At 42.3% G+C, this 25,110-nt stretch overlaps 1 protein-coding gene across 1 annotated transcript in view; it reads left to right on the top strand.

Moving 5' to 3' along the window:
* The window catches only part of RASGRP1 (RAS guanyl releasing protein 1), a 66,089-nt gene that overhangs the window by 27,806 nt on the left and 13,173 nt on the right, over window positions 1-25,110 (top strand). Inside the window, exons 5-11 of the mRNA XM_056851865.1 lie at window positions 10,186-10,283; window positions 12,612-12,682; window positions 13,766-13,897; window positions 15,405-15,558; window positions 20,821-20,994; window positions 22,677-22,793; window positions 23,031-23,306. Of these exons, the coding sequence (XP_056707843.1) occupies window positions 10,186-10,283; window positions 12,612-12,682; window positions 13,766-13,897; window positions 15,405-15,558; window positions 20,821-20,994; window positions 22,677-22,793; window positions 23,031-23,306 (1,022 nt within the window). The remainder of the gene's footprint in view (window positions 1-10,185; window positions 10,284-12,611; window positions 12,683-13,765; window positions 13,898-15,404; window positions 15,559-20,820; window positions 20,995-22,676; window positions 22,794-23,030; window positions 23,307-25,110) is intronic.

Genomic DNA, 25,110 nt, shown 5'->3' with positions numbered 1-25,110 from the left:
CTGATCTTTAGTGAATGTACAACTGTGGGTGTTTGCTGAAGAATTAATCTGTTGTGGTTCGATAAAACTATTGGGGTGAAAGCAGTCGTTTTTAGTGTTTGGAGTCAAGTGAGTGAAAAGTTATTTTGTGCACTTCACAGGCGTGTGTGATTTTTTCTGTGTGTGCTAGCCACAGAATGCATTCCTCATACTCTGTGCACAACATGATGCGACAATATCAAAAGAGAGCCACGAAATGCTGGTCCAACAAACCTTTTGGTCGTTTTGGTTACGACTTCGCATGCTTTCATCGCCAGGCCCATGACATCATGATAATCGTTGTGTCACACAGTGGGAGTGGAGCTTGGCCTGACAGTGGGTCAAGCCAAGAAAATATCTGAGTGGGCTAATTCTGTTCTTGTTATTACCTGTGAAAGGTGGGTCTCGGTGTTTCTATTTGGGGCATGTCTATAGCTGTATTAACATTTATGTAATGTACACAAAATACGTTGAATGCTTAAAAGTGCTTACGTTCTCATGCTTGTAGATACAGATGATATTTTACTTCTTTGGCTGTCACTTGTCCGGAATCAATTGCAATTAGGGTTACCAATCTCAGGGTGGGGCCTGGAGTTCCCTCAGAGTTACAACTGATCTCCAAATTACAGAGAACAGTTCCCCTGGAGGAAATGGCAGCTTCGAAGGGTGTTATGACATCACATCCCCACTGAACTGCCTCTCCTCCCCAAGCTCTGCCCTCCCGAGTCACCACCACCAAATCTCCAGGAATTTCCCAAACTGCAGCTGGGAATCCTAATAGTGATGCTTAAAAGTGCTGTTATTGTGATTTGGGGTGCGTGTGTCAATTTTTGCATCATTTTAATGTAATACTTTTCTTTGTATATGTTAGACTCTTGACGTTAGGAGAGGATAATTGAGAATAGACTAACTAGGGAAAAGGCAAGGGTCAAATGCAGGTATCAACTTTGCTATAATTGATACAAGTGCTGTTTGTACAAATAATGTCGCCTCCTGTGTCAGTGACCTGGTCGCTTTGGTCACTGAACTCCATCTCCTTTTGGCTCAGCACAAGGGGTCGGAGGCATGGGTTGTCCGGCCCCAGCATCTCGGTTGAGCACCCAGATGGGGGAGATGGGGTGGCCACGTTGGTGGAGGCCCCTCCTCCCTGGGCCCCAGGGCTGGTTCCTAGCTGCCTGGGACACTAGCCGTCCCAGCACTTCCCTTGGGTACCTCTGTTGATGGCCCTGTGAGGGTGTCCCCACTTTTGAGAGTCATCTGCAGGGGGATGGGCAGCAAGTGATGGGAGTGAGGCAACAGCAGGGGGAGTAGCCCTCCTTGCAAGGATGAAGGGGCGGCAGGTCCCCTCACACTCACTGCACAACAGATCAATGCTGTACCCACCCCCTACCACAGGTGGTATCACTGCCCGCATAACAGCTTCAGCTCTAGGCAGGCCCTCCATCACGGCTTTCTTTTGAGGGACACCCTGGGCCATGAGGGCATGCATGCGTTTCCAAGCAGTGCTGAACAGATCATTCTGTGCCGAACAGATCAGGGTTGACATCTCCGTTCGAGTGGCGTGTCACAGGGCAGAGATCCACTCAGCCACTGTGCACCAGAAGGCATAGCTGGGCTCGTCCTGGTGGTCACTAGGGCTCCGCTTGCATGTTCCACCATCAACCTATTCAGCAACACTTTCTTAGCCTCAGTCCAATTAGGCTGGTGGTGGCTATCACCACCAGTTGTGGTGGGAAACAAAATTTTATTGAATGGCTAATGGGGGAAGGGGCTGAGGACTCCAGAGACCACCTCCGAGGAGCCACAGGGAAACGGACTCTTCCTCTCCTGGGGCAGCGAGTATCCATGTGGGGCGGAGCCGCAGATGGAGCAGCAGGCTGAGAACGACAGTCAACTTCTGAAGGCAGGCTGGGACAGCGGCCTGAGCAGAATGGGGGCAGAAAAAGTACTGGCCTGGCCTAGACTTCACCCTGTTGGATTTCACCTGCAGAAAAGTAAAATAGAGGCATGTGCAGCGACTAGAAGTGGCCAGGAGTGCCTTGCTAGGTGGAGCCATGTTCATCACAGCCTGCCAGGGACTCTACTCCATGGCCCATGAGACGGAACTTCACTGCAGCCCCCTTCCAGGCACAGGCTGGCACCATCTGGACAACACTTAACTGTCTTGCTTTGAAGTGCTCAGCAAGTGGTAATGATCCCTCCACCACGGCAGCTGCTGCAAAAGGCTGTCTTCCTGTAGAAGAAGGAGTTCAAGGGTTGTGTGGCAACCTGCTCTGCTTTGAATGGAGTGGCTCTGCCACATGCCTCTCAACAAAGCGTCCTGCCTGATGGGGTACCTGGCAAATGAATGAGCTTACAGCCCAGTGTGAAGCTAAAAACTGGGGCTCTCTCCCCCAGCAGCTGTGCTGGGGCACATCCCATGGCCCAATTTCCCTCATATGTGAGCTGCCATGGTGTTGGAAGACCGTGGCTTCTGCACCCCCCTCCCTCCTTGACTGCAATGCTGCTGGGCTTGGGTGTGGGAGCACTGTTGGGCGGCTCCTGGCCACGAGCAAGGGAAATGGGAAAGGAGATTTGGGAAAGAGGCCCCTGCTTGCCTGTCAGTGTACGTCCTGTTTGGGCTCTGGAATGGGAGATGCCAGCCATTTTGTTCTCCCCTGTAGGTGTTGGCACAAAGTGTTTGCCTAGTAGTACTAAGTGCCCTTTCTGTGCTTTTCCCACCACCAAAGCACCTCACTGCTCACTCTGTCTGCATGACAGCGAGCTCTGAAATTGAGTCCCATGCTGAGTTGTGCATGAGTTGTGCAGCATCCTGACCAGGATTTTTGTAAGGCTGGGGTGTGTGTGCTGCGATTGGGCGCTGGGGAGGGAGCTTGCCTGCCACAGCAGAGGGAGACCATTGGTCACGCCCGTAGTCAGCAACCTGAGTTGCTTCGGACCTCATGGGCTTTGGGCCTCATGGCTGTGGCCATGGCAGTGAGGGGGGGGCATCTGATCCTTGAGTACAATTGGCACCTACAGGTTACACCATGTTTTTTGTTGGCTTAAGTTTGTGCCTCTGACGGGGGGTGGGTGAATGGGGGTTCCCAGGCTGAAAGGGTTTAGGGAGCCGACTAACTCCAACCATGCCCTCAGAACCACCCACAACCACGCCGGCACAGAAGTGTCTGCCTCAGTTGCGCCGGCAGGCAGCCACTGCAGGACTGCACCAGCACTCGAGAACGATGGAGCAGTGCTGGGAACCTGTGCCGGCATAACTGGCCCTTACACTGGTGTACCTCGGAGATATGCTGGCATAAAGGTTAGTTGGCTCCAACCACATTCAGCCCCACCCCCCAGGATTGCACTGTAAATGCGACAAGCTCTATAGCGGAAATAACGCAGTTTGGATAATGTTATGTTAAACAATTCCTAGTATTAATATAACATGAGAATGATGTGAAGGTGCATGGCATTTATTGTTAAAGATAGAGGTTTTGGCCTAGTCTGTGGGCAACCATAGTGTCTCAAAAGAAGAGTATATAAGTGTAATTTGTGTGAATTTAAAATTTATGATTAGTGCTTTTCAGAAATTTCTGGCTGAGTTCAAAGGCTAATCAAAGAGGGCCAGTAATGTCACAAATCATGTAACACCATGGGAGAACCATCTTTCAAAGGAAGGAAATCTCCTGTGAACTCTTATTTGGAAACTTGACATTTCACTATGCTTATGTTTTGATGTTGAGAAGGGAAGGCAGCATAGTCAGATTTCAAAAGCTAAGCAGGGTCAGTACTTTGAAGGGAGATCACCAAGAAAGACTATGCAGAGGCAGACAATGGCAAACCACATCTGTTCATCTCTCGCCTTGAAAGCCCCTTGCTGGGATTGCCATAAATTGACTGTGACTTGATGGCACTTTACACACACATTTTGAGTAATATCCTTAACTGTACACAGTGTTAGGGCCTTAGAGCATAGACTGTAAGATGTATCTTAACTCAAGCTGCAAATTGTAAGCCTGTTTAACATGGAAATAAGTTCTTCTGCAATAAACATGATTTACTTGTAAGTAAATATGCTTAGGAATGGGGAAGGAGTGCCTCTTGATTACTACTGTCCTGAAAACATGTATCAAGCTTGTTAGATTTAGAAGATACGGTAAGGGGGCGTCTGTGGGCTGCAAGTTGGCAATCCTATAAGAAATTGGCCTCTGTTATAATATAATACAATGTATACTTAAAAGATCTTTCTAGGATAGCCTCTTATTGTAATGTATCAAAGAGACTCTGGGCTTCAGAATGAGAGAGCATTGCATTTTTATAATAATAGGACAATAACATTTTTATATTGCAATGGTGTTTATTTTTAATGTATATCACATTTAAATGCATCTTCCTAAGCAACATTTTGTAGTATTATTGCCTACAGATTTTACTCCATTTTGCATTTACTTGGTGGTTTCTTTTTTTGCTTAGCAGGGTGTGTGGTTTCTCTGACAGGTATGACAACGGAAATGAGAGTGAGTCTTCTACAGCTTTCTGCTTGTTAAGACTGAAATAAATTGAACATACTTTTAGTATGTATTGGAAAATGCTAGCACTGCTCCATATAGAGTCACCTTTCAAAAAATACAAGTTGTTGGTTGCATTCTGATGTTTGGATGAAAACAATAACTTTGAAGCAGTTTGTGGAAGCTAGACTTGCCTACAAAGCGGGCCTAACAATGTCTATAGTGTGTTTAATTTTTGGATTATTCTACATTGCAAGTTGTAGTTTGTAATTTACATGCAGGAGCTATACATAGTGGGTTGGATTCAAACTTCTTTAAACATGAAAAAAGGTTGCAAAAGGACCTTACATGACTCACAACCTTGAACAAGTATGCTCCTGTGGTTTTCCTAAGGGTCAGGAAACCTTGGGGAAGCTGTGGGAGTGCAAGAGAGCGCACTTGTGCATTCTTGGAACACTTACAGGCAGAAAAATAGGGTTTTTGGGGGGAAAAGGGGCTTCCCGGGGCAAAAGGGGTGAGGAAGCTGCCTAATGGAGAGCCAGTGTGATATAGTGGTTAAGAGCAGTGGTTTGGAGTGGTGAACTCTGATCCGGAGAACCAGGTTTGATTCCCTACTCCTCCACATGAGCTGCGGAGGCTAATTTGGTGAACTGGATTTGTTTCCTCACTCCTATACCTGAAGCTAGCTGGGTGACCTTGGGCTAGTCACACTCTCTCAGCCCGACCTACCTCACAGGGGGTCTGTTGTGGGGAGGGGAAGGGAAAGTGATTGTAAGCCGGTTTGATTCTGCCTTAAGTGGTAGAGAAAGTTGGCATGTAAAAACCAACTCTTCTTCTCCTCCTTGTACCCCAGGAAGACCCTCCCTCCACGCCAGTATGGCTGCACTGGTGGCGAGGGCTAGTGGTGCCAGGATGCCGGTGTGTTTCCCCCGCGTTGGCATAGGTGCCACCTTATTCCGTGATAAGGAGCACCTACACCAGTGCAGGGTCATACCGGCTCCTAAGGAGCTTTGCTCCCCCTTCAGGAATGGGCTCTTAGAATTTTTTTCTCTAGTGTCTATGGTCTCTGCAGAAATTGTGGGGTGGGTGAGTTAAAAAGAATCCTATACTAGGTTGGGCTGCTTGTTAGAAGTCATTAGGGTTGTGCAAAAAAACATTGGTAAATTTCAGGTTTATTGGCGAAGAAGAAGAAGAAGAGTTGGTTTTTATATGCCAACTTTCTCTACCACTTTAGGAAGAATCAAACTGGCTTACAATCACCTTCCCCTCCCCACTGCAGATACTTTGTGAGGTAGGGGGGGAATGAGAGAGTGTGACTAGCCCAAGGTCATCCAGCTGGTTTCGTGTGTAGGAGTGGGGAAACAAATCCACTCATGTGGAGGCGTGGGGAATCAAACCCGGTTCTCCGGATCAGAGTCCACCACTCCAGACCACTGCCCTTAACCACTACACCAGCTTTACCAAACTGGTAAAGGGGTATTCGGATTTATTTCTGAGTTTGCCAAAAAAAATTGAGCCCATTGTAGTCTATGGGGACTATTTCCGAAGCTCCTGTGGGGGCATTTTTGGAGGCAGAGTTCCCCAAATTTTCGGGATAGCTTCAAGGAACTCTCCTTGCATGAACCCTGATGTTTGGTGAAGATTGGATTAGGGGGTCCAATTTTATGGGGTCCTGAAGGGGTTGCCCCCCTCCTCCATCTCTGTGGAGAAGGATGTTGACCCCTTTGGGGGTTCATGCAAGGAGAGTCCCTTGAAGCTACTCTGAAAATTTGGGAACTCTACCTCGAAAAATGCCTCCCCCAGAGCTCATTAAAAGGTTCCCATAGGGAAAAGCCTGGGGAAAGTTGACGCCGAAAAAAGCTGAATACCTATTTGGCTGATTTGGCAATCAGCTATCTGGCTTCAGCTTTATTCCCAGTTTTAATATTCGGGTTAAATTAAACCTGAAAGAAGTTGAAAAGGCCTTTTTTGGGTTTATTTTCTGTTAGGGTTTATCGATATTAACAACCCGAGAAGTCATATTGAATGGGATTTGATTACATGAACAGTGCAATAGAGTAGCATCCCTGATCTCATCAGATCAGATTTTGTGATTAGATATTGGAATTATCTTTATTCTTCTCCCTATCTATCAGCATACTTTTGTCACTGTGTGCCAACCCAGTGGTTACATACCCTGAATAAACAGCACATCTCCAGTAGTCCACTTAAAATGTATCCAACAAACTTTTATTCCTTACATTTTTTGCAGTTTATATTGAAATATATCCGAAATTTGAATACCTCCCTTCCTCTGTTGAAATGGTATTCCTGGTCTGGGAGTTCCCTTAAACATTTTAATGAAATCTAGCCATCCATTGAGATGACCATTTATTTTATTTTATTATTGAAAATATTTTTATCCTGGTTTTCCACCATATATATATATTTCTGTTGCGTAGCTTTCAGGGTGACTTACAAAATCCATTAAAAAAAACTATAAAAGGTATCAACAGCACTAGCAACAAAAGGAAAAAACCAAGAGTTATCCAATCCTCAAGGTGATAACCCACAGATATTAGGCATAGAGTAAATATTCCCCAGCCCTCCTTCACCCACGGAAATAGACTATTGAGCTTGTGTTTAGCAGCTGGGTATTGCTGAACTCTACAAGGATAGTAGAAAAGAGCAAGAGTCCAGTAGCACCTTAAAGACTAACAAAAATATTTTCTGGCAGGGTATTATCTACAAGGATAGGTTTGAGTTTCAAGAGTTGAAGCTCCCTTATACCCTGGAAATCTTGTTGGTTTTTAAGGTACTACTTGACTCAAATCTTGCTCTTCTACGGCAGACCAACATGGCTACTCACCTGAAACAATCTACAAGGATAGAATCTCTTTCCTGTGCATCTACATCTCTGCTGCAGAACTCAACTATTTCTTTATAGGTGGTGGCCAAAGAGGTCCCAGGAGTTAGATGTTGTTTCAGTAGCTTCTCTCCAGTTTTAAATGTTGCCCTTGCTGTGCCCTAGAAATACGTTGCCAAGATAACAGTTGGCTAGCCAGACCAACATTCAAAATGATAGGTTCTTGTAGGTTATCCGGGCTGTGTGACCGTGGTCTTGGTATTTTCTTTCCTGACGTTTCGCCAGCAGTTGTAGCCGGCATCTTCAGACCAACTGTTTTGCACAGAGAACTAGATTGCACAGAGAAGCCATTGAAATTCATAAACATCAGCACAACTTTAACAGAAAAAAAGAGAGTTTAAGAATGAATAAGGCTTGGCTTCCTGTCCCGAAAACCTCCAGACTAACAAAGACTACAGTCTACAATAGCCATGCGGATTAGTTTTGGATTCCACATGTTAACAGATCACTTCAGGATACAGTGGTTCCACGTTAACATACCACACCCTCATTAGCACATTATCTTGACACTTACAGGACAATGATTAGCACATTACCTTTAATACTTTGCAGGACAATGACTCAGCACAAACCCAACCCCCTTCTGACTAGATATTACTCTTCCTACACACTTGACACTGAGAGACACTGTCCTTCAGTGTTACTCCTCTGAAGTTGCCGGCCAAAGCTGCTGGCGAAACGTCAGGAAAGAAAATACCAAGACCACAGTCACACAGCCCAGATAACCTACAAGAACCTATGAACTCTGACCGTGAAACCCTTCGACAATAATTCAAAATGATGTAAAGATTCTCCACCAACAAAACAATTAAAGAGATCAAAGTGTAGTTCAGTTTGTACATACTTTCTTCCACCATGTGTGGTCTAAATGGAATGTGATAACACAGGAACATCTACAGTGAATTGTGGTTAAATCTGTAAAGAAAGATTGATGTAATTTACACTGGCTGCTCAAGATGTTTAGCTTGCTGATTCTTGGACTGATATATTTTAGAAAATACCTCTCCCTATGTGAAAGCAATCACCTTTCAAGGTCATCTTTAAAAGCTGTTGATTCCATTATCAGTTACATGAAACAGAATGCTATCAGTTGTTACCCTCTATGGAATAACCTCCCCACATCTGGAGTTCCAGCAACATTTCTGCTTTCTTCTCTGGATGCTTGATGAAAGAATAGGACCTAATTTTTAGTTTTGCTTCTGTTCATTTTTTAAATATTTATGTTTGGTTCAGTTTTATGCTATGGAATAATTGTGTTAATTGATGTTGTGAGCCATGTTGGATGATTGGAAAAAAAGGAATATAAATATTATATGTGGATAGAAATGCAGCTTGAAAATCTGTTTCCTCTTAAATATATGCAATTTCCAAAGCTACAAATCTTTTTTAATTTAATTTATTTCTTCATTAAATAATACTTATAATATGCTGTTTTGCTTGCTTGCCTCACATTTACCAGCATTTAAAAACAACTTGTCACACAAATATATTTAACCCATTTGAGAAAGATTTATATTATGTTTCAAACTAGCAAGGAACTTGCATTTCTATTTAAGACAGCATTTTGGTTTGTATGAAATTACAATGCTTTGGCCACAAAGCTGTAAATAGCTATCTGTATTCACAAATGCCCTGGTTTTAGTGTATGTATTAGAGGATTGTACACAACAGTAAAGTATATTGCAGAATGACAAAGTGAATGTATCTGATGAAGTCAGCTTGACTCATGAAAGCTTATACTTTGGGAAAAATTGTTGGTCTTTAGGGTGCTACTGGACTCTCAGATTTACTTCGGCCAGGATGGGGTATAACCAAAGTTTCTTTAAAGGGTCATTATTTTATGAGGTTTATTTATAGACTTTGTTTCAACTAAAAAGTTTCTAAGATGGCTTGCACCTTACTTAATGAAATGCAATAAAATCACTTTAAGAATACTCAGGTAATCTTTATGTAGCTGTGTTCAGCTCAGCAGCTAAATAACAGATGTTTGATATAGCCAAATCAACTGGTCTCTGCTTACTGTCCCTTCTTTCAGTACCATTGTCATGCTTTTGACATTCAGTCTCTGCTTAAGTGCTTGGCAGGAGACAAGCTGTCAGGTTTGCCTACTCTTCCGATATCTCTAAAGAAAAATGTAATATTTATTGAAAGGCTTCTAGATCCCTTGATGAAAGAAAATGTGTTAACTCTGAAGAGTAATAGCATGTATTGGTTTGTGAAATCACTGTTACTGCTGTAACACATTTCTTTCACTGGGGTGTTGGATGGAGGGCCTGTGGAGTAGGCCACCAACCAGGTACAATAAAAAGAGGTCATCCTCCCTTCTCCTATTTAGAATCACCCATACCTGATCTACTGAACAGAGAGGCAAGGTGAGCTGAAAACCAGCTTGGAACCGTCTATTGGACTCACAGAGACTTGACCTTCTGACTATCCTAGCCCCTTTCCTTCAAATTTGTACTATTATATCACACCCATATGTGTCTCACACTATCTGATTGATACTTCTTCTGGCTGAGGTATTGTGAAAATCTGAAGCAATGTTGGCTACCCCCCTATCCTTTAGTTAGCTGACACCATGGAGCTTTCAGTCAGGTGTACGTCCTTTTGCTTAAGCATCATTTCAGTTTCCCTATCTTTCAGTAAACTATCTTACCACAAAGGGTATGACAGTAAGCTAAACTGGAATCTTGAAAGTTGACCAGGAAGTGTCAAAGTTTGTTTGTTCATTTGTAATATTTCCGGTAACGGTGAACTGATTAACATTTTCAGATTCAGAAGGAAATCTATGTAAAAATTACCAGCTGGTGAAGGTAACGTTGACCATGCACAGATTTATTATCGCCTCCACTGAGATGCTGCAAAAATTGGTTGATCTATATCCTTTTAAATGCTTGCAGTTAATGCATAAAATATAATGGCCAGAGGATTTAGAAGTGGTGTGCCATCAGAATACTTGGACGTATTGGACACAACTAAAATTGTTGTGACTGTTTCTGTGGAAAGAAATAATTTTGGTGGCTTTAACCTGAGATTCAGTACCTATGTAATAACTTGATTTTGATCAGCCAAGTATGATAGAATTGTAGGAGCTTTATTATTTATTATTTACAAATTGAAGAATTTTAGCAGACAGCAGTTACTTTTTCCAGAATGAAAGCTTCCTGTTTCTCGTGTAGAGTTTGCCAGAAATGCCAGTTGCTTTCACTTTCAGTCATGCTTGAATCCAATCATTCCACAATATTTTGTGATTATCTTTGTTCCTTCTTCTCCCGAAGCTGTTTAGTTTAGACGTCTAAGCTTAACACTGTTATTAATTGTACTGTTTTAATTCTTGTTGATTTTCCTTAAATCAAACCAAATTTTAGAATATAACTTGTTTTGCACAAAGTATGGCAAGTATTTAGAAGTTAGCATTCTTTTATGTGTAGGGTTGCCAGCTCTGGGTTGGGAAATACCTGGAGATTTTTGGGGCGGAGCCTGAGGCAGGCAGGGTTTGGGGAGGGGAGGGACTTCAATGCCATAGAGTCCAATTGCCAAATCAGCCATTTTCTCCAGGTGAACTGATCTCTATTGGCTGGAGATCAGTTGTAATAGCAGGAGATCTCCAGCCTCCATCTGGAGGTTGGCAATCCCATTTATGGGCTGTGAGTTTGGGAGTGGTCCTCTGGCTATCATACTTTCTCCCCTCCCCTTCCATTTTTGTACTGTTTGTAGAAGAGAGATCTCGTGAATTGAATTTAAACAGAGAGAACTCACAGTTAATTGAAAGCAGGATGTCTTGGTTTGTACATCTGGCACATTATCTTTTGTGCAGTGAAGGAGTGGGATGAGGACATATAAGCTTGAGGCATACTTATGTGCAGAACCGTGGGAATAATATTTCAACAGGCCTTGTGCTCCCCACCAAAGCTGTTTGGAGTTCATACCATATTAATATAAAACACCATATCCAGATGTTAGTCATCCTAATTTTCAGTCTCCATTTAACCATCTTCTTTAGTATCCTGAAATATTCTTATGTAATTCTCTCTTGCTTGCTGACTTAAAGTCACTGATTTGATATTGGTTGGATAAAGCAAAATGAAGAGATATTAAATAATCATTTAAAGGGTGTTGTGGGGATGTTGGAAGATAATTGCTCTTAATGCTTCCCATATTTGTAGTGTACCCATTTATGTTCTGTTCTAAAATATAATCATTAGTACTAACTAATTTCTATCAGTTCCCCATCCTTTTATTCAAAATGATAATGTTTCATCCTGTCATAAATCTCAGCTCATCCTACTATATATAATACTTTATGTAGTTAAATAATGTGTGTGTGTGTGTGAATACTGTTTAATTTTGCACATTATAATGCCCAGGAAAGACTCCTTAATTGTTCTTTTCTATCATTAAAGCCATTTCCAGCTATGATTCAACATATTTCCCTGACTTTTCCCCACAAGATATTTTAAGAAATCCTAATGCAAGGTCAGAATCAACTGAATAATTTTGAGGGCCAGCGTGGGTGGGAAGAAATACTAATTTGACCAGAAGTAAGATTTGTTGGCTTTATTTACTATACTCCAGAGTAGATTTTTTTTGTTTTGTTTTGTTCAGTATTAAATTCTAAGCCTTCAAGATAATTCTGAGTGGAAGATTAAACAACCACACTTCTCATCATTAAACCTTGGTCATTTTGACCAGAAGTCAGTTCTTTCCTTACAAATGTCTCTCTGCAGCATGGTCATGATCCTACCAAAGCGAAGTACTTTGAGATCCTGTTATCTTTTAGAAATATGCTGGGTCTAAAAAATTATTCCTGAAACCTGCTATATTGTAATTCAGTAGCCCAGTTCTCTTCACTGAGAGTTTATTGTACTATAATTAGGAGCTAGTCACATATTTATTGTTGGAACAAAGTGACTTTCAGAGTCATGCAATTTTCAGTTTCTGTTATATGGCTGCAATTGTAAGAATCAGACAATTCTGATTTACAATATTTAGAAATGTATCTATATACTTTTCTCCTTTATCCTTTTAATATAATGGTCACTTAACTTTTATTTTTAAATTTTTGTGGAAAAAAATTAATTGATTAGCAAAATATTGTTTTCTCAACTTCAGCAGTTTGTCCCTAACATTAATGTTTTCAAATGGGATTTTGTAATCTTTTTATGTTCTCTGGCATGTTGACACACTTTCCTTAGCAGCTGCCTACATACCTGGATGCTTTGGAAAACAATTCTTCTTTGACTTGCCATAAGATATGCTACCTTGTCAGGTAAGCCATTTTGTTTTTTACATATGACTTAGTAAATAAAACATGAGATGATAAAAGTTGTTGCCATTTATCAGTATTATGAAACAAGGAATAACAGGAATGTAGCTCTCTTTCTTCTTTCCCTGCACTCCAATTATGATTTTGACTACCATGTGAACTGTTGTCTTATGAATGCCACAGGCATCTGTTGGACAGTGCCTATGATGACGTTGGTCCATATTATTCTGTAAATATTTGGGTGTGTTAGAGGCTGAGTTGGGTGTCATTGTTACTACTGGGTTATTCATTTAGTCCAGGGACAAGCAACCATTTTGGCCTGGGTGCTGAAAAAAATGTGTGAGTTCTACCTATGAAGGTGTTGGCATACCAGCAAGTTAAAGAGGGTGGGAAGATGAATTTGGCCAAATGCTGTGCATGTGTTGATACAGATCCAGTTTTTGTTTCCCTTGGAATATGGGGCTTATATAAGACTGCTCTAGAAATGTCATTATGAAACATCAGTGGCTTTGCCTTCAATACAGTCAGTTAGGAAGGAACTGCAAAGGATAAGGATAGCAGATACTGGGACATGGAGGCACAAGCCCATCTTCAGGCTTTCAATCTCAGAACTACCAAATTGCTGCTTCATAGGAGTGAACCCCCTCTTCAGCATCCTTTTGGCCTTTGCCCTGTCCAGCTGCCATTGTGGTTGTGGGTCACTTTCCTCTCACCTGCTCTAAAATCCACCTTGCTTTCAGGCACACAAAGCTTGGCTGGGAAAGAGGGCAGAGAGGGCATATTGCTCTTTCTTGATGGTTCCTCCTTGGTGTAGGGAGGAATTGGTGGAAATTTATGCAACCTTATATATGAGTATTGGCACCTTTCTTTTTCTTCTTACAAAAAAGCACTGGGTGTATATTTGTGATTTATCAATAGTATTTTACTCCTTAGTTACAGTACCTAATAAATATTTAAAATTACACTACAATTGAATAGAAATTCTCAAATATGTTTTGGTTGTAGTGATGGCAAATTCACTTTGTAGTTGCTTATGGTGTATGGTTGTAAAAATGCAAGTGAAAACCCATCTCATGTTCTCAACAGGTACTGGATAACAGAGTTCTGGATCATGTTCAAAACAGATTCTAATCTTACTAATGCTGTGGAGGAATTTCAGGAATTGGTGAGAGCTAATGGTGAGGAGTTACACTGTCGCCTAATTGACACATCTCAAATGTGAGTGTCAAGGTCTTAATATGTTGGAAGAAAAACAGTTTTGGAAAATGTAATAAATGGTCTGTAGTTGAACCACTTACACCCGTGTTATGCTTGGATCACAAATGCATGGGCACATCATCATGTGGCAGAGCATTTTATTTATTTGTACCTCTGTCCCCTTTCTTCTGGGGGGTCAGCAGTGGTGTAATAGAAATTCTCCAAATGAAGAACTGTTTCATACAAATTACTTGGTGTGTTGTCCCCATGCTGTTGTTGTTCAAGGAACCATAGTGCAGAGAGCACTCATGAACTGGGCCTTAGGAGAATGCTTAACATGAAGACTTCTGCAGTTGATATGGGGAATCCGGGTCAATCAAAGTAAAGCTATCTCTGCTGTCCATTTTTGTCAAGCCAGGTTTTTACATCCTGAATTTATTGAAAGCAAAACAGATTCTTGGTTTATGACTTCGAAATGCACAAGCCCAGAACTAAAATTTCATTTTGATACTGTTGGAAAACTATGGCTTTTAAAAGCTTAAAGATCACACCAGGGCCTGTTAAGCGATGCAGCGGCATTGTTTCCCCTGGGAGAACCTACAGGAACTGCAGATTGGGAATGAGATTGCAGTGTTCTATATATGTGATAATGGGAATGGAACAGATATTTAGTGGGTGTTCATCAGTGTGACATTAAGCCATGCATAGTTTGTCCCTAGCACTTTCTTGTTTTGTAAAACAAAGCCACAGATGCTGTAATCTCAGCTGGAAGACTGGCAGAACAATCTTGGTTACCTTTTTCTCCCAAACTTTCCAGCTGTAATTTTTCCTTTAGGAACAAAGCTATGGCTTTCTTTGGTGGGGAGGGGGAATGAAAGAATTCCAAAGAATAAATGGTTGTGCTTCCAGCCACCATATCCTGGTCTTCTGTAGCAGTTTGCAGCATCCACAGTGACATTGTGTAAAAATTGCTATTAAGGGTCACGTGTAGCTTATACCTTTATATAAAGGCAACTTTAAGTAAATTCTGGCATTGTGTGCACCCACACATGCACCCATGTGGTGCTTCTAATTCCTGCTCTTGTTAGATGTATTTTTGCTTGATTTTCAGGGCTTTTATCTGGTTAAGTAACAATTCTGGAGCAGAGTGCTCTTAACATGAGATTGATTTCCAGCAGTTCTCTCCTTGAAAGAGAGCGAGCGAGCAAAATTTGGCCTATCCACAGTATTACATTTTGCTAATTAAGTTGGAAATAAAGCCTTATTAATCAGTAGCATAGTGAAATTTCTAGACACATTTTGCACTTGAAAATTAGCACACAAGATTTACATGTGTTGTTGGTTGGATAACAGTTAATAATGATAAAATTACTCTCATTGTCCTATCTACAAGAATTAGTTTTCTGACTGATCATACAAGTACTGATTTCTTCTGTTATATATAATTAGTTGCATGATTTTGATCTAGAAAAATCATGTAAATAAATCTTGCAGCGGCAGATGAAATATCACTTTTTCCTTCTTAAAGAAATGCTCGTGATTGGTCTAGAAAGATCACACAGCGTATAAAATCCAACACCAGCAAGAAACGAAAAGTCTCACTTCTCTTTGACCACTTGGAGCCAGAGGAGTTATCAGATCATCTCACGTACCTTGAATTCAAGTCCTTCCGACGAATATCAGTGAGTGAATGCCATTTTTTCAAGTTCTTTAGGCAAATTGTTTCTCTGAACAGCATGTATGTGTATGGGTGTATGTATGTTTTTAAAAAGAAGCTAATAGTGCACGTCTGTGCAGAGTTACTACAGTGTAAGCCTGTTGAAACCGTTTTTGAGATAGATTGATGGTTTTTGAGATAGATTGATGGTTGCTATATGCTGCACTGAGTTTTCTGGAAGTTGTTCTTTGTAAACTTGGTAGTTCTCTACACTGAAAGTATTTCACAGGTGTGTCAGTATGAAGAGAAGAAAGGAAACTTAAAAGAGTTCTTGAACTTGCGTACTGTTTTCCATCTTGTTCCTTCATAACTGGGTTCAAGGGAAGAGGCTATTATGACTGCACACTGGTAAGTGGTAATCTAATGGACACATCTCAAATGGAGTGAGGGGCAATAATAAAACACATGAAATATGTTAAAGAGAAAATGGAATGTAAACTAAGCAGCTAGTCAAGCCATTTCTGCCTTTATACACCATCTTGGAATAAAGTTGATCCAAAAAAGGAAAAGTTGTTTTTATTTAATTCTTCCTCTCCATCAAATAGTATGTGAAATATTTTGTTCCAAGGAGGATCACTTGTTTTGAAACAAGCTGCTGCTTTGGATAAATTGCCGTCCTCTAGATAAAGAGAACAAAAGGAAATAGCTAATGATATAATAAATCTGGTAGTCTTCAGTGAGGCACAAATTGTACAGGATTAGTTTTACACCAGAGAAAGTATACTTACAGCTGTTTCTTTTTTCTTCCAATCACCTTCTTCCTAGAAAATATCTAATGATATTGTTGCAAAACTGTGGACCAGCCTGTCCAACATTAAAACCTCCCCAATGTATCTTGTCTTTTAAATAGCCGTGCTGGAGCCTCAAATATAGCAGTTAGAGGAACAAACTCTCACTTAGTCAGGCGTTAGTACTCTTTATTTTAAGTTCTAGGTTCATGACTCCTCTCATGTGCTAAGTGAAATCTAACAGCCTTGGAAGCTGAAGTCACGTCTCTGTGCTCAGGCTGCTACCTGGAAGCAGTATAAAAAAAACCAGGCTTATATAATGTTTAAAAAATTGTCATTAGCTAATTATTATTCAGCATAATAAGAAGAATGTCTTATGATAGTTTGCACTGGCAGATCATTACTGGATGGACAGTAAGGCAGTGTGCTATACAAAGATAATTTAATTTGATCTTATTTGTGTGTAAAACATTCAAGAATTTATGCAACATAATGATTGAAACCAGTGCAGCATTTGTGCAAGTGCGGGGATTTCTGCCTGCGGAATGCAACTTGTGCAGCTCTTTCCCTCCTACAGCAGCCCAAAATGTCCCCCAAATTTATGTTCTTGGAAGCCCATTTTGGGCTGCCATGTGGGGGGGGGGAGGGGCATGACAGTCTAGTTGTGTGGGTAGAGGTGTTTGTGCTTATGGAAACCCTGTGCTGGATCAACCCCAAACTGTGCTCCTAAATTAGAAATATTTCGTATTAGAATACTTTTTCAGCTTTACGCTGTTTCCCAGAGTTGCTGTGGATAAGAGAAGCTTCAAATGGCATAAAAGCTCATGCAGTGAGTTGCTTTCAGGTGACATAGGCTGCATTCCTATCTCACAATGAGCTGTAATTAAACTGATATCTAGTGTAAACACAGTTTGTTGCTGTGCTTCTCTTTCCATCTCCTTTCTCCCTGCACATCCGAAGCTTGATCGGTAAACTTCTTGGTTTGATCAAGCTCCAATTTGGTATGGCATCTGAATACAAGTGCCTTAGCAAATCCCCCCTCCCCCCAGAGCTAAAATTCTCATATCTGCTATATTCCAGTTTAGAATCCCAATTTGTGGGCTTGATCTAAAAGTTGTAAAAGCTGCTCTGTATATTAAAATACCTGTGGGTGCTATGGAGGTATACATTTTTAAAATGTTTAATTTTATTTGCACATTTTCTTTAGTTTTCATTCTGTTTATTATTCATAGAATCATAGAGTTGGAAGGGACCACCAGGGTCATAGAATCATAGAGTTGGAAGGGACTACCAGGGTCATCTAGTCCAACCCCCTGCACAATGCAGGAAATTAACAACTACCTCCCCCCACATCCCCAGTGACCCCAACCCTCCCCCCGCCATGCAGGATCCCACAATCAAAGCACTCCCGACAGACGGCCATCTAGTCCAACCCCCTGCACAATGCAGGAAATTCACAACTACCTCCCCCACACACACCCAGTTCCCAGAAGATGGCCAAGATGCCCTCCCTCTCATGAACTGCCTAAGTTCATAGAATCAGCATTTCTGACAGATGACCATCTAGCCTCTGCTTAAAAACCTCCAGGGAAGGAGAGCTTACCACCTCCCGAGGAAGCCTGTTCCACTGAGAACCACTCTGACTGTTAGAAAATTCTTCCTAATTACAAGGTTGTTATTCAGTTCATTTTTCGATTTGTCTGTATTTCCATTGGGAAGGTAACTCCTTCTCTCTTTCCAAAGTAGCTACTGTGCCTTGCCAATGATTAGGGTGGGTACTGCTGTGAGGCACTTTCAGTTCCAGTTGGCCAGCCAATAAGCAGGCAGATGGAGTATTCCATTCTGTCCCCTCCTAGTGCCACCATACGCCAGTGCCTCAGATGGTATTTCTGCAGAGACCAAAACATTGCATCTCAGTGCACACTGGGAAATGTAACGTAATGTAAAACACACAATAAGAGCTACATTTCATAGGATGCAGTGGGATATGGCACTTCAGATACTGCAGAAACAATGTCTAAAGGACCGGATGAAGGTGAAGGGGGTAGAAATCTTCCACTCATTTGGCTGGCCTGCTTCTACTACCTTGTTGCTGGCTGGAACCATAATCACTCTCTGAAGCAGCAGCTATGGCTGCCTGGATGTGAACAATATGTGCTGTTTGGCAAGAGAAGGAGGAATAACAGTGAATGAATGGCACCTGTTGATTTGCCATTATTCCCCTTTGTTGCCCAGACTATTGAAACAAATTGGGCTTTGAAATATTGTCTTCATAAAAAGTGCTCCATGCAGTGATTATAAACAACTAGCCAAGTGGATCACTCTCAACACACGGAGAGTTTCCACAGCTCTGCCGGTAATGTCCAGTTCTGACATGGGGAGCCTCAACGTTATATAGAATAACTACATGCTATGGCACTCTACTTGCTACATGATATTGTTTTGTGTAAACAAATTACACTTGGCTAAAGGCTGTAATAGTGGAGGCTTTCTTACTCATTTTGTGTCTGCAAAAAGCCTTGTTCAAAGAAATTCTGGTCCAGATTTCAATCCAGAATTAGTTTCCAAGAAGGGGGTTGGATATTAGCGTGATTTACAAAGGCTTACACATGCTCAGCGAGTCATGTATGCAGTCAGCATTGGGAACAGTGGGCTGGTGGTTCACTGTGTATTCTCTGGTTCTCCCACCAGCATGTTTTCATGGCTTCAGTCCCATTGAAATACATTGTTTTCTCGGCCATTGGTTTGTTGAAGGCAAGCTATGACAGCCCTGCTAAGTAGAGATCCAACTGTGTAGGAGGTAGAAGAAGAGTGGGTGATGGCATCTACCTGGCTGATGGTGACTGGAGGTTAGCCAACAGGGCAGTCTCTTTTAGCAGTATTTCTCAAAGCTGCAGTAGAAACTCCTGTGGGGTTACTATCTACGGACTTTATTCCCATCAAGAGCTAGTTGGAGATTGCAGAGCAAACAGTTCTGGTTGCAGGGAAGAATTTAATATAGAGGTGAATGTTTCTTTAAACTTTCTCATTGTCATATCTCAACATCTTGCTGTGTTGTATTCCAACCTTCTTCTCTTTTTTTCCTGTTAATATCCCTAAATAAATTCTTTTTCTCTTTGTCCTGTGCAAAAAACATATACTTCTCTATTCCTTTTTCTAGTCATATCCTTCTCATATCCTTTATCAAATGCCCCAGCCCCTTTACCCTTTCATTGTTCTGTCATCTGCCCATTGCCCTCCACCTGCCTTTTAAAATCCCCATTCAACTCAGCACTCAATTTCTAAATTAAGAACTGAATTGGAAATTGCACATGTCAAACTTGGATGCCCTTCTTTCTAATCTGAGATAAATGGATTCTGGTTGTGATTCTGGAATCCCCATCCTGTGTCAGACATGAGCTGTGAGTTCTCCTCAGTTCCCACACGTACAGGGCCTGATTCACATGGCAAGTGTAGAGAGGGGGCTTCAGCCTTTCCCCTGTCCCATTTTTCTGACCAGAAATGGTGGGAGGAGGGCTAGTTGGCCTGATGGGAAAGCCATGCGTATTCCAGGGTACATGTAGATTTCCCCAACAGGCCAAGTAGTGCCAGGCTTAAGGTATGTGCACCATAGTCCTGATCCAAATCTGGCACCACACACATGGCATTTGAGCAGAACCTTGACTATTACACAGAGTGGGGACCCAGATCCAATCTTTGTATTCTGTAATGTTTGCTGCATTTCCAGAATGGAGTATTAGAGCAGTATGAGGCTTCATCCAGAGCGCTTCCTTCTATATATTTTTTGTCACGCAGGAACTACTGTATTTGTATCCAATGGCTGATGTCTATGGAAGAGCTACATGCTCATTGTTTGGCAAATACTTTTCTCTCAGCCTTACCTCTCAATCTGAATACGGAAATTAAACAATATATCATTGCTTGCAATTGTGTCTAAGGATTTTATGCCACAGACTTACTGTCTGGCCTTGAGTATGTAATTTCACCCAGTCTCCTTTAAGGTGTGGAGTATGTATGTAGTGATGGGCTTAGGTGTGAGTGTGTGGATCTGGGTCCAGTGAGAAGAACTGGAGTGGGTAAGAGCATAAATAAATAACTAATAAAATATCCTGAGAATATATGATCTTTCCTTGGCAGTCCGTCTTCCTCTGGGATCCTTGAGAAGAGATACAATCTAGCCTTTTGGCTTTCCCAGTCTCTGTTGTTTAGGCGTGACATTCTAGCTGAAGTGTTAAATGGTTAACTTTTCGTTCTACTCAGGTCCAGCCGCATAATTACTGAAGAGTTGTTCTGGGGAGATAGATGACTCACCTGTTGTTTTCCTTTTGCCAGTCTTTTACCAGCATTGAAAGATTCTTGAGTGTGTGTAGAGTACAGCCCCAATTACTGAAATATTGGGAGAATTCTAGGGTGGAGAGCATTTCTCCACAAAGAGTAGTATATAAATTTTTTTAATCTCACTTATATAACATTTTAAATTCCCCTCCTTTTTGTCAAAGTTACCAGATTACCAGAACTATATTATGAATGGCAGTGTGAAGGAAAATCCAACAATGGAACGTTCAGTTGCTCTTTGTAATGGCATATCTCAGTGGGTTCAACTAATGGTACTCAATAGACCAACACCACAGCTTCGATCTGAAGTATTCATCAAATTTATTCGTGTGGCCCAGGTCAGTCTAGTCATAAACATTTTGGAGTTTGGCTCTTCCTCTCTTATCTGCTTAATAATAGCAGTCATTTCTTTAATATTTTGGGAATGTCTAGCACCGTGTTGGCGAACCTATGGCACGGGTGCCACTTCCGGCACGCGTAGCCCTTTCTGCCGGCACGCACGGTTCCTCCAAGGCACTGGTCTTTCCGGCTCTGCCCCACCCCGGATGGGGGAGGCTGTAGCCCAGGGGTGGGGAACCTCCGACATGATTGGCGGTGGCCCCCGGACTCTCCCACAGAAGCTGCCACCATTGCCGCCGCTGGAGCGTGCGCGGCCAGCCAGGCGGGTGGGAGAGCGGGGAACAGAAGCCGAGCGCTCACACTCGGCATGGCCGGAGGCTTCTCCGGCGCCCTCTGGGCCTGTGCGGGCGAAGGGGCATGGCTGGTCGGTGGGTGCGAAGGAGGCGCCCTCTGCCCCACCCTGCTCGCCTCTCACAAGCCTGCTGCCGCGCCCCACTGAGTGGCAAATCCAAGGCAAAACCTCCCATGCATAAATGGCCTCTTTCTTTTTCTGTCTCCCTCTGTCCTTTTCTTTCTCTCCCTTGCTCCATTTCTTTCTCCCTTTCTCTCTCTTTTTCTTTCTTTCTCTCCCTCCCTTCCTTCCCTTTCCCCCTCCCTTCCCTTCTTTCCTTCCTTCCTTCCTTTTTTCCCTCCAGCGGCTTCTCCGGCACCCTCTGGGTCTGTGCGGGCGGAGGGGCATGCAGTCCTATTCCACCTTTGAAGTGCCCACACGCTATCCTCCAAACACCTTTCCATTTGTCTTGATATGTAGAGAGAAAACACTAAGGAACTAGTTGCCAATCTCCAGGTACTAGCTGGAGATCTGCTATTACAGGTGATCTCCAACCAATAGAGATCAGTTCCCCTGGAAAAAATTGCCACTTTGGCAATTGGACTCTATGGCACTGAAGTCCTTCCCCAAACCCCGCCCTCCTCAGGCGCCACCCCAAAAACCTCCCACTCATGGCGAAGAGGAACTTGGCAACCCTAGCCTCTCCCTCTGGGCCCCCTCTGGGGGTGGTATTCAGGTTAAATTGCCGCATTGGCACTCAGCGATAAATAAGTGGGTTTTTGGTTGCAGTTTGGGCACTCGGTCTCTAAAAGGTTTGCCATCACTGGTCTAGCATTTTCCTGGCCCTGACCTGGATGGCCCAGGCTAGCCTGATCTCGTCAGATCTCAGAAGCTAAGCAGGGTCGGCCCTGGTTAGTATTTGGATGGGGGACCACCAAGGAAGACCAGGGTTGCTGTGCAGAGGAAGGCACTGGCAAACCACCTCTGTTAGTCTCTTGCCATGAAAACCCCAAAAGGGGTTGCCATAAGTCGGCTGCGACTTGAAGGCACTTTATACACACACACAGTATTTTCCTGTAAAGCAAGAGAGCAAAAATAAAAGATTCTAAGGGTTTTTTTGTTTTGAAAAATGTACTGATTTGGAACTGTTTGGGTGGGAAATGTGAAATAGGTAAACCCTGGGTCAAAATATGTGTGTGGACAATGAATAAAAGTATTTTTTTAAGCTGCACTGAAAGGAACTATTGAAAGGAGATATTGAGGCCATCCTCCTGCCCTGTTAAGATATCAGATACATACATCTGACAAAATTACAACTGAATAATGACCGCTGTTCATTTCTCAATGCAGAAACTTCATCAGCTGCAAAATTTTAATACATTAATGGCTGTAATAGGCGGTCTCTGCCACAGTTCCATCTCCAGACTTAAAGAAACTAGTTCTCATGTTCCAAACGACATCCATAAGGTTAGTTGTACTCTTCGCTGATGCTTGATTGATGCTTGATTATTTTGATCCAAAATAATCTGGTAGATATTGCAGCTGCATCTTGTTTCTTAAAAGAAAAGTCATGTATAGATGCTGTACCTCATTGGGGGAATTCTGATCTGTAGAGTTGGGCTGTAAATATATTGCATTTCATTTTAACTGCAAGTGTGAATGATGAACATAGCAGATTAATTTCTCTTCTCTGTTTTCCTTTAGGTGTTCAATGAAATGACAGAACTACTGTCATCCTATAGGAACTATGATAATTATCGGCGTGCCTACAGTGAGTGCAGTCACTTTAAAATCCCTATCCTTGGAGTACATCTGAAAGACTTGATCTCCCTGTATGAGGCCATGCCAGATTACTTGGAAGACAAAAAAATTAATATTCATAAATTGTATTCTTTGTACAATCATGTCAATGAACTGATACAACTGCAGGAAATGGCACCTCCCTTGGAGGCTAACAAAGATCTCGTTCATCTCCTCACAGTAAGCCTGTGTATTTTGAATGGACTTTTCCCCATTTAGAATTAGAGTTGAGTGGAATTACTTAAATGTCAGACAGATATGTCAGGTAGGACAATTTGAAGTGGCTAAGCTATTGTTCCCTGTCGGTTTCTGCTTAGAAGTAAATATCAGTAGACAGGAAGGGCAGAGTGCATGTTCATGTGGTTTCCTAAATGAGGATTGGAGCTAGTTGGTTAACTTTTGGGTTCGTGAGCCAGCATAGTCCTTCTGTGTTTGTTTATGGGATGTTGTACCCTGTTGAGCGCATTGACTTACACTGTGTAATCTGCCTTGAGTCTCAGAGATAAAGGGGGACTATAAATAGTATTGAATGGGGACTTTATTAGGGCCCCATTCAAATTCTATCAAAGTGGTATAACTGCAGCCACAAATTGTTTCTGTATATATCTGGGGCTTCATTTGGCTTTAACTTTCCACCAAAGTCAGCCAAGATTTATGGTAAGTGTACATGCCAGTGGTTGCAACTGCTGAGTTCCACGCATCTGTGGCATGTACTATGCAAGGCAGCTAACCCTGGTGGAAGACTAGTTCTACACTTTAGCATCATTCCATAGGACCCCAGAAGTAATCTTTGGCAGCAAGTACGTTGCAGCAGTAACATTTGAATTCTCTTTGAGACTAGTAACTCCCCTCCTTTCCCTTGTATCGTAGGTTTTTTTCTCTTTGACTTTGATCCTCAAAACATCTGCCTCCCACTGAATTTCTGCAAAATAATTTGACACATCAAAATGAACAAATCTGTGATCTTTCACAATTTAAGTGTAAAGCCACCTTAAGTGAAAACTGCCATCATTCTGTGAATGTCAGTGTGAAGTATAAATTATTTTTGTTTTGGTTACGATATGAAACAAGATTTTAAATTCCTTTGGCTTTTTAAACATTTTTTCCATACTGAAGAAGCTCAATTATCAGTTAATTTTAAAAAATCCTCAAGAGCAATAAAAGTGATATAATGAATCGCTTATTGTATCTTAATACTAAAATGAGCTGCATAGCTTAAAATAAGGGTTGCTGAGGCATGCTACCCATGCAATCCTGAAGGGGTGTGTGAAGCGCCTCAGGAGGTGGTGTGACCCCCCCACCGGCGTCTGTGCCACTTTATCACAGCGCAAAGCGGCATGGACGTCAGCACTGGGGCAAACATGCTGGGGCTGGGGAGTGATGGAGGTTTGTGGGCCTCTGCCACTGGCGTTGCCATGGCGGCAGCAAAATCCCAGATGGGAAAGCCCACACCAGCATCGAGGAGTGTGTGTGTTCCCATTGCATTTCCAGGGGCAGAGCTGATGTTAGCTTCCAAACCTCTTTTGCCCCGGGAACACCCCTTCATGTTATGGCGTTGCTATGCCAGCTATTTTGCTCCTCCATGGAGGAATTACACAAGTTTTTAATTTTCTTCCTGTTTTAATTTTTATTTTGCAGCCGGGAAGCCTCTTAAGGCCATTCCCATCAGGAATGAGCTGCCCAATTGTTCCTTAATTTGTCTTGCCTGTTTTGTATATCATATGACAAACAGATGTGTCTTTCTTGCACTCATATATCTTGGGGTAGAAAGAACTGCAGTAACATACAGCTCACCCACAAGATCTCAGCTTTCTATTCATGTGTAGAAGGTTAAGAACATAAGAAAAGCCATGCTGGACTGGACCAAGGCCTATCAAGTCCAGCAGTCTGTTCACACAGTGGCCAACCAGGTGCCTCTAGGAAGCCCACAAACAAGACAACTGCAGCAGCACCATCCTGCCTGTGTTCCAAAGCACCTAATATA

Source organism: Euleptes europaea, chromosome 6 (assembly GCF_029931775.1).
Source record: "Euleptes europaea isolate rEulEur1 chromosome 6, rEulEur1.hap1, whole genome shotgun sequence".
Classification (NCBI taxonomy): Eukaryota; Metazoa; Chordata; class Lepidosauria; order Squamata; family Sphaerodactylidae; genus Euleptes; species Euleptes europaea.
This window is presented reverse-complemented; position numbering and strand designations above follow the sequence as displayed.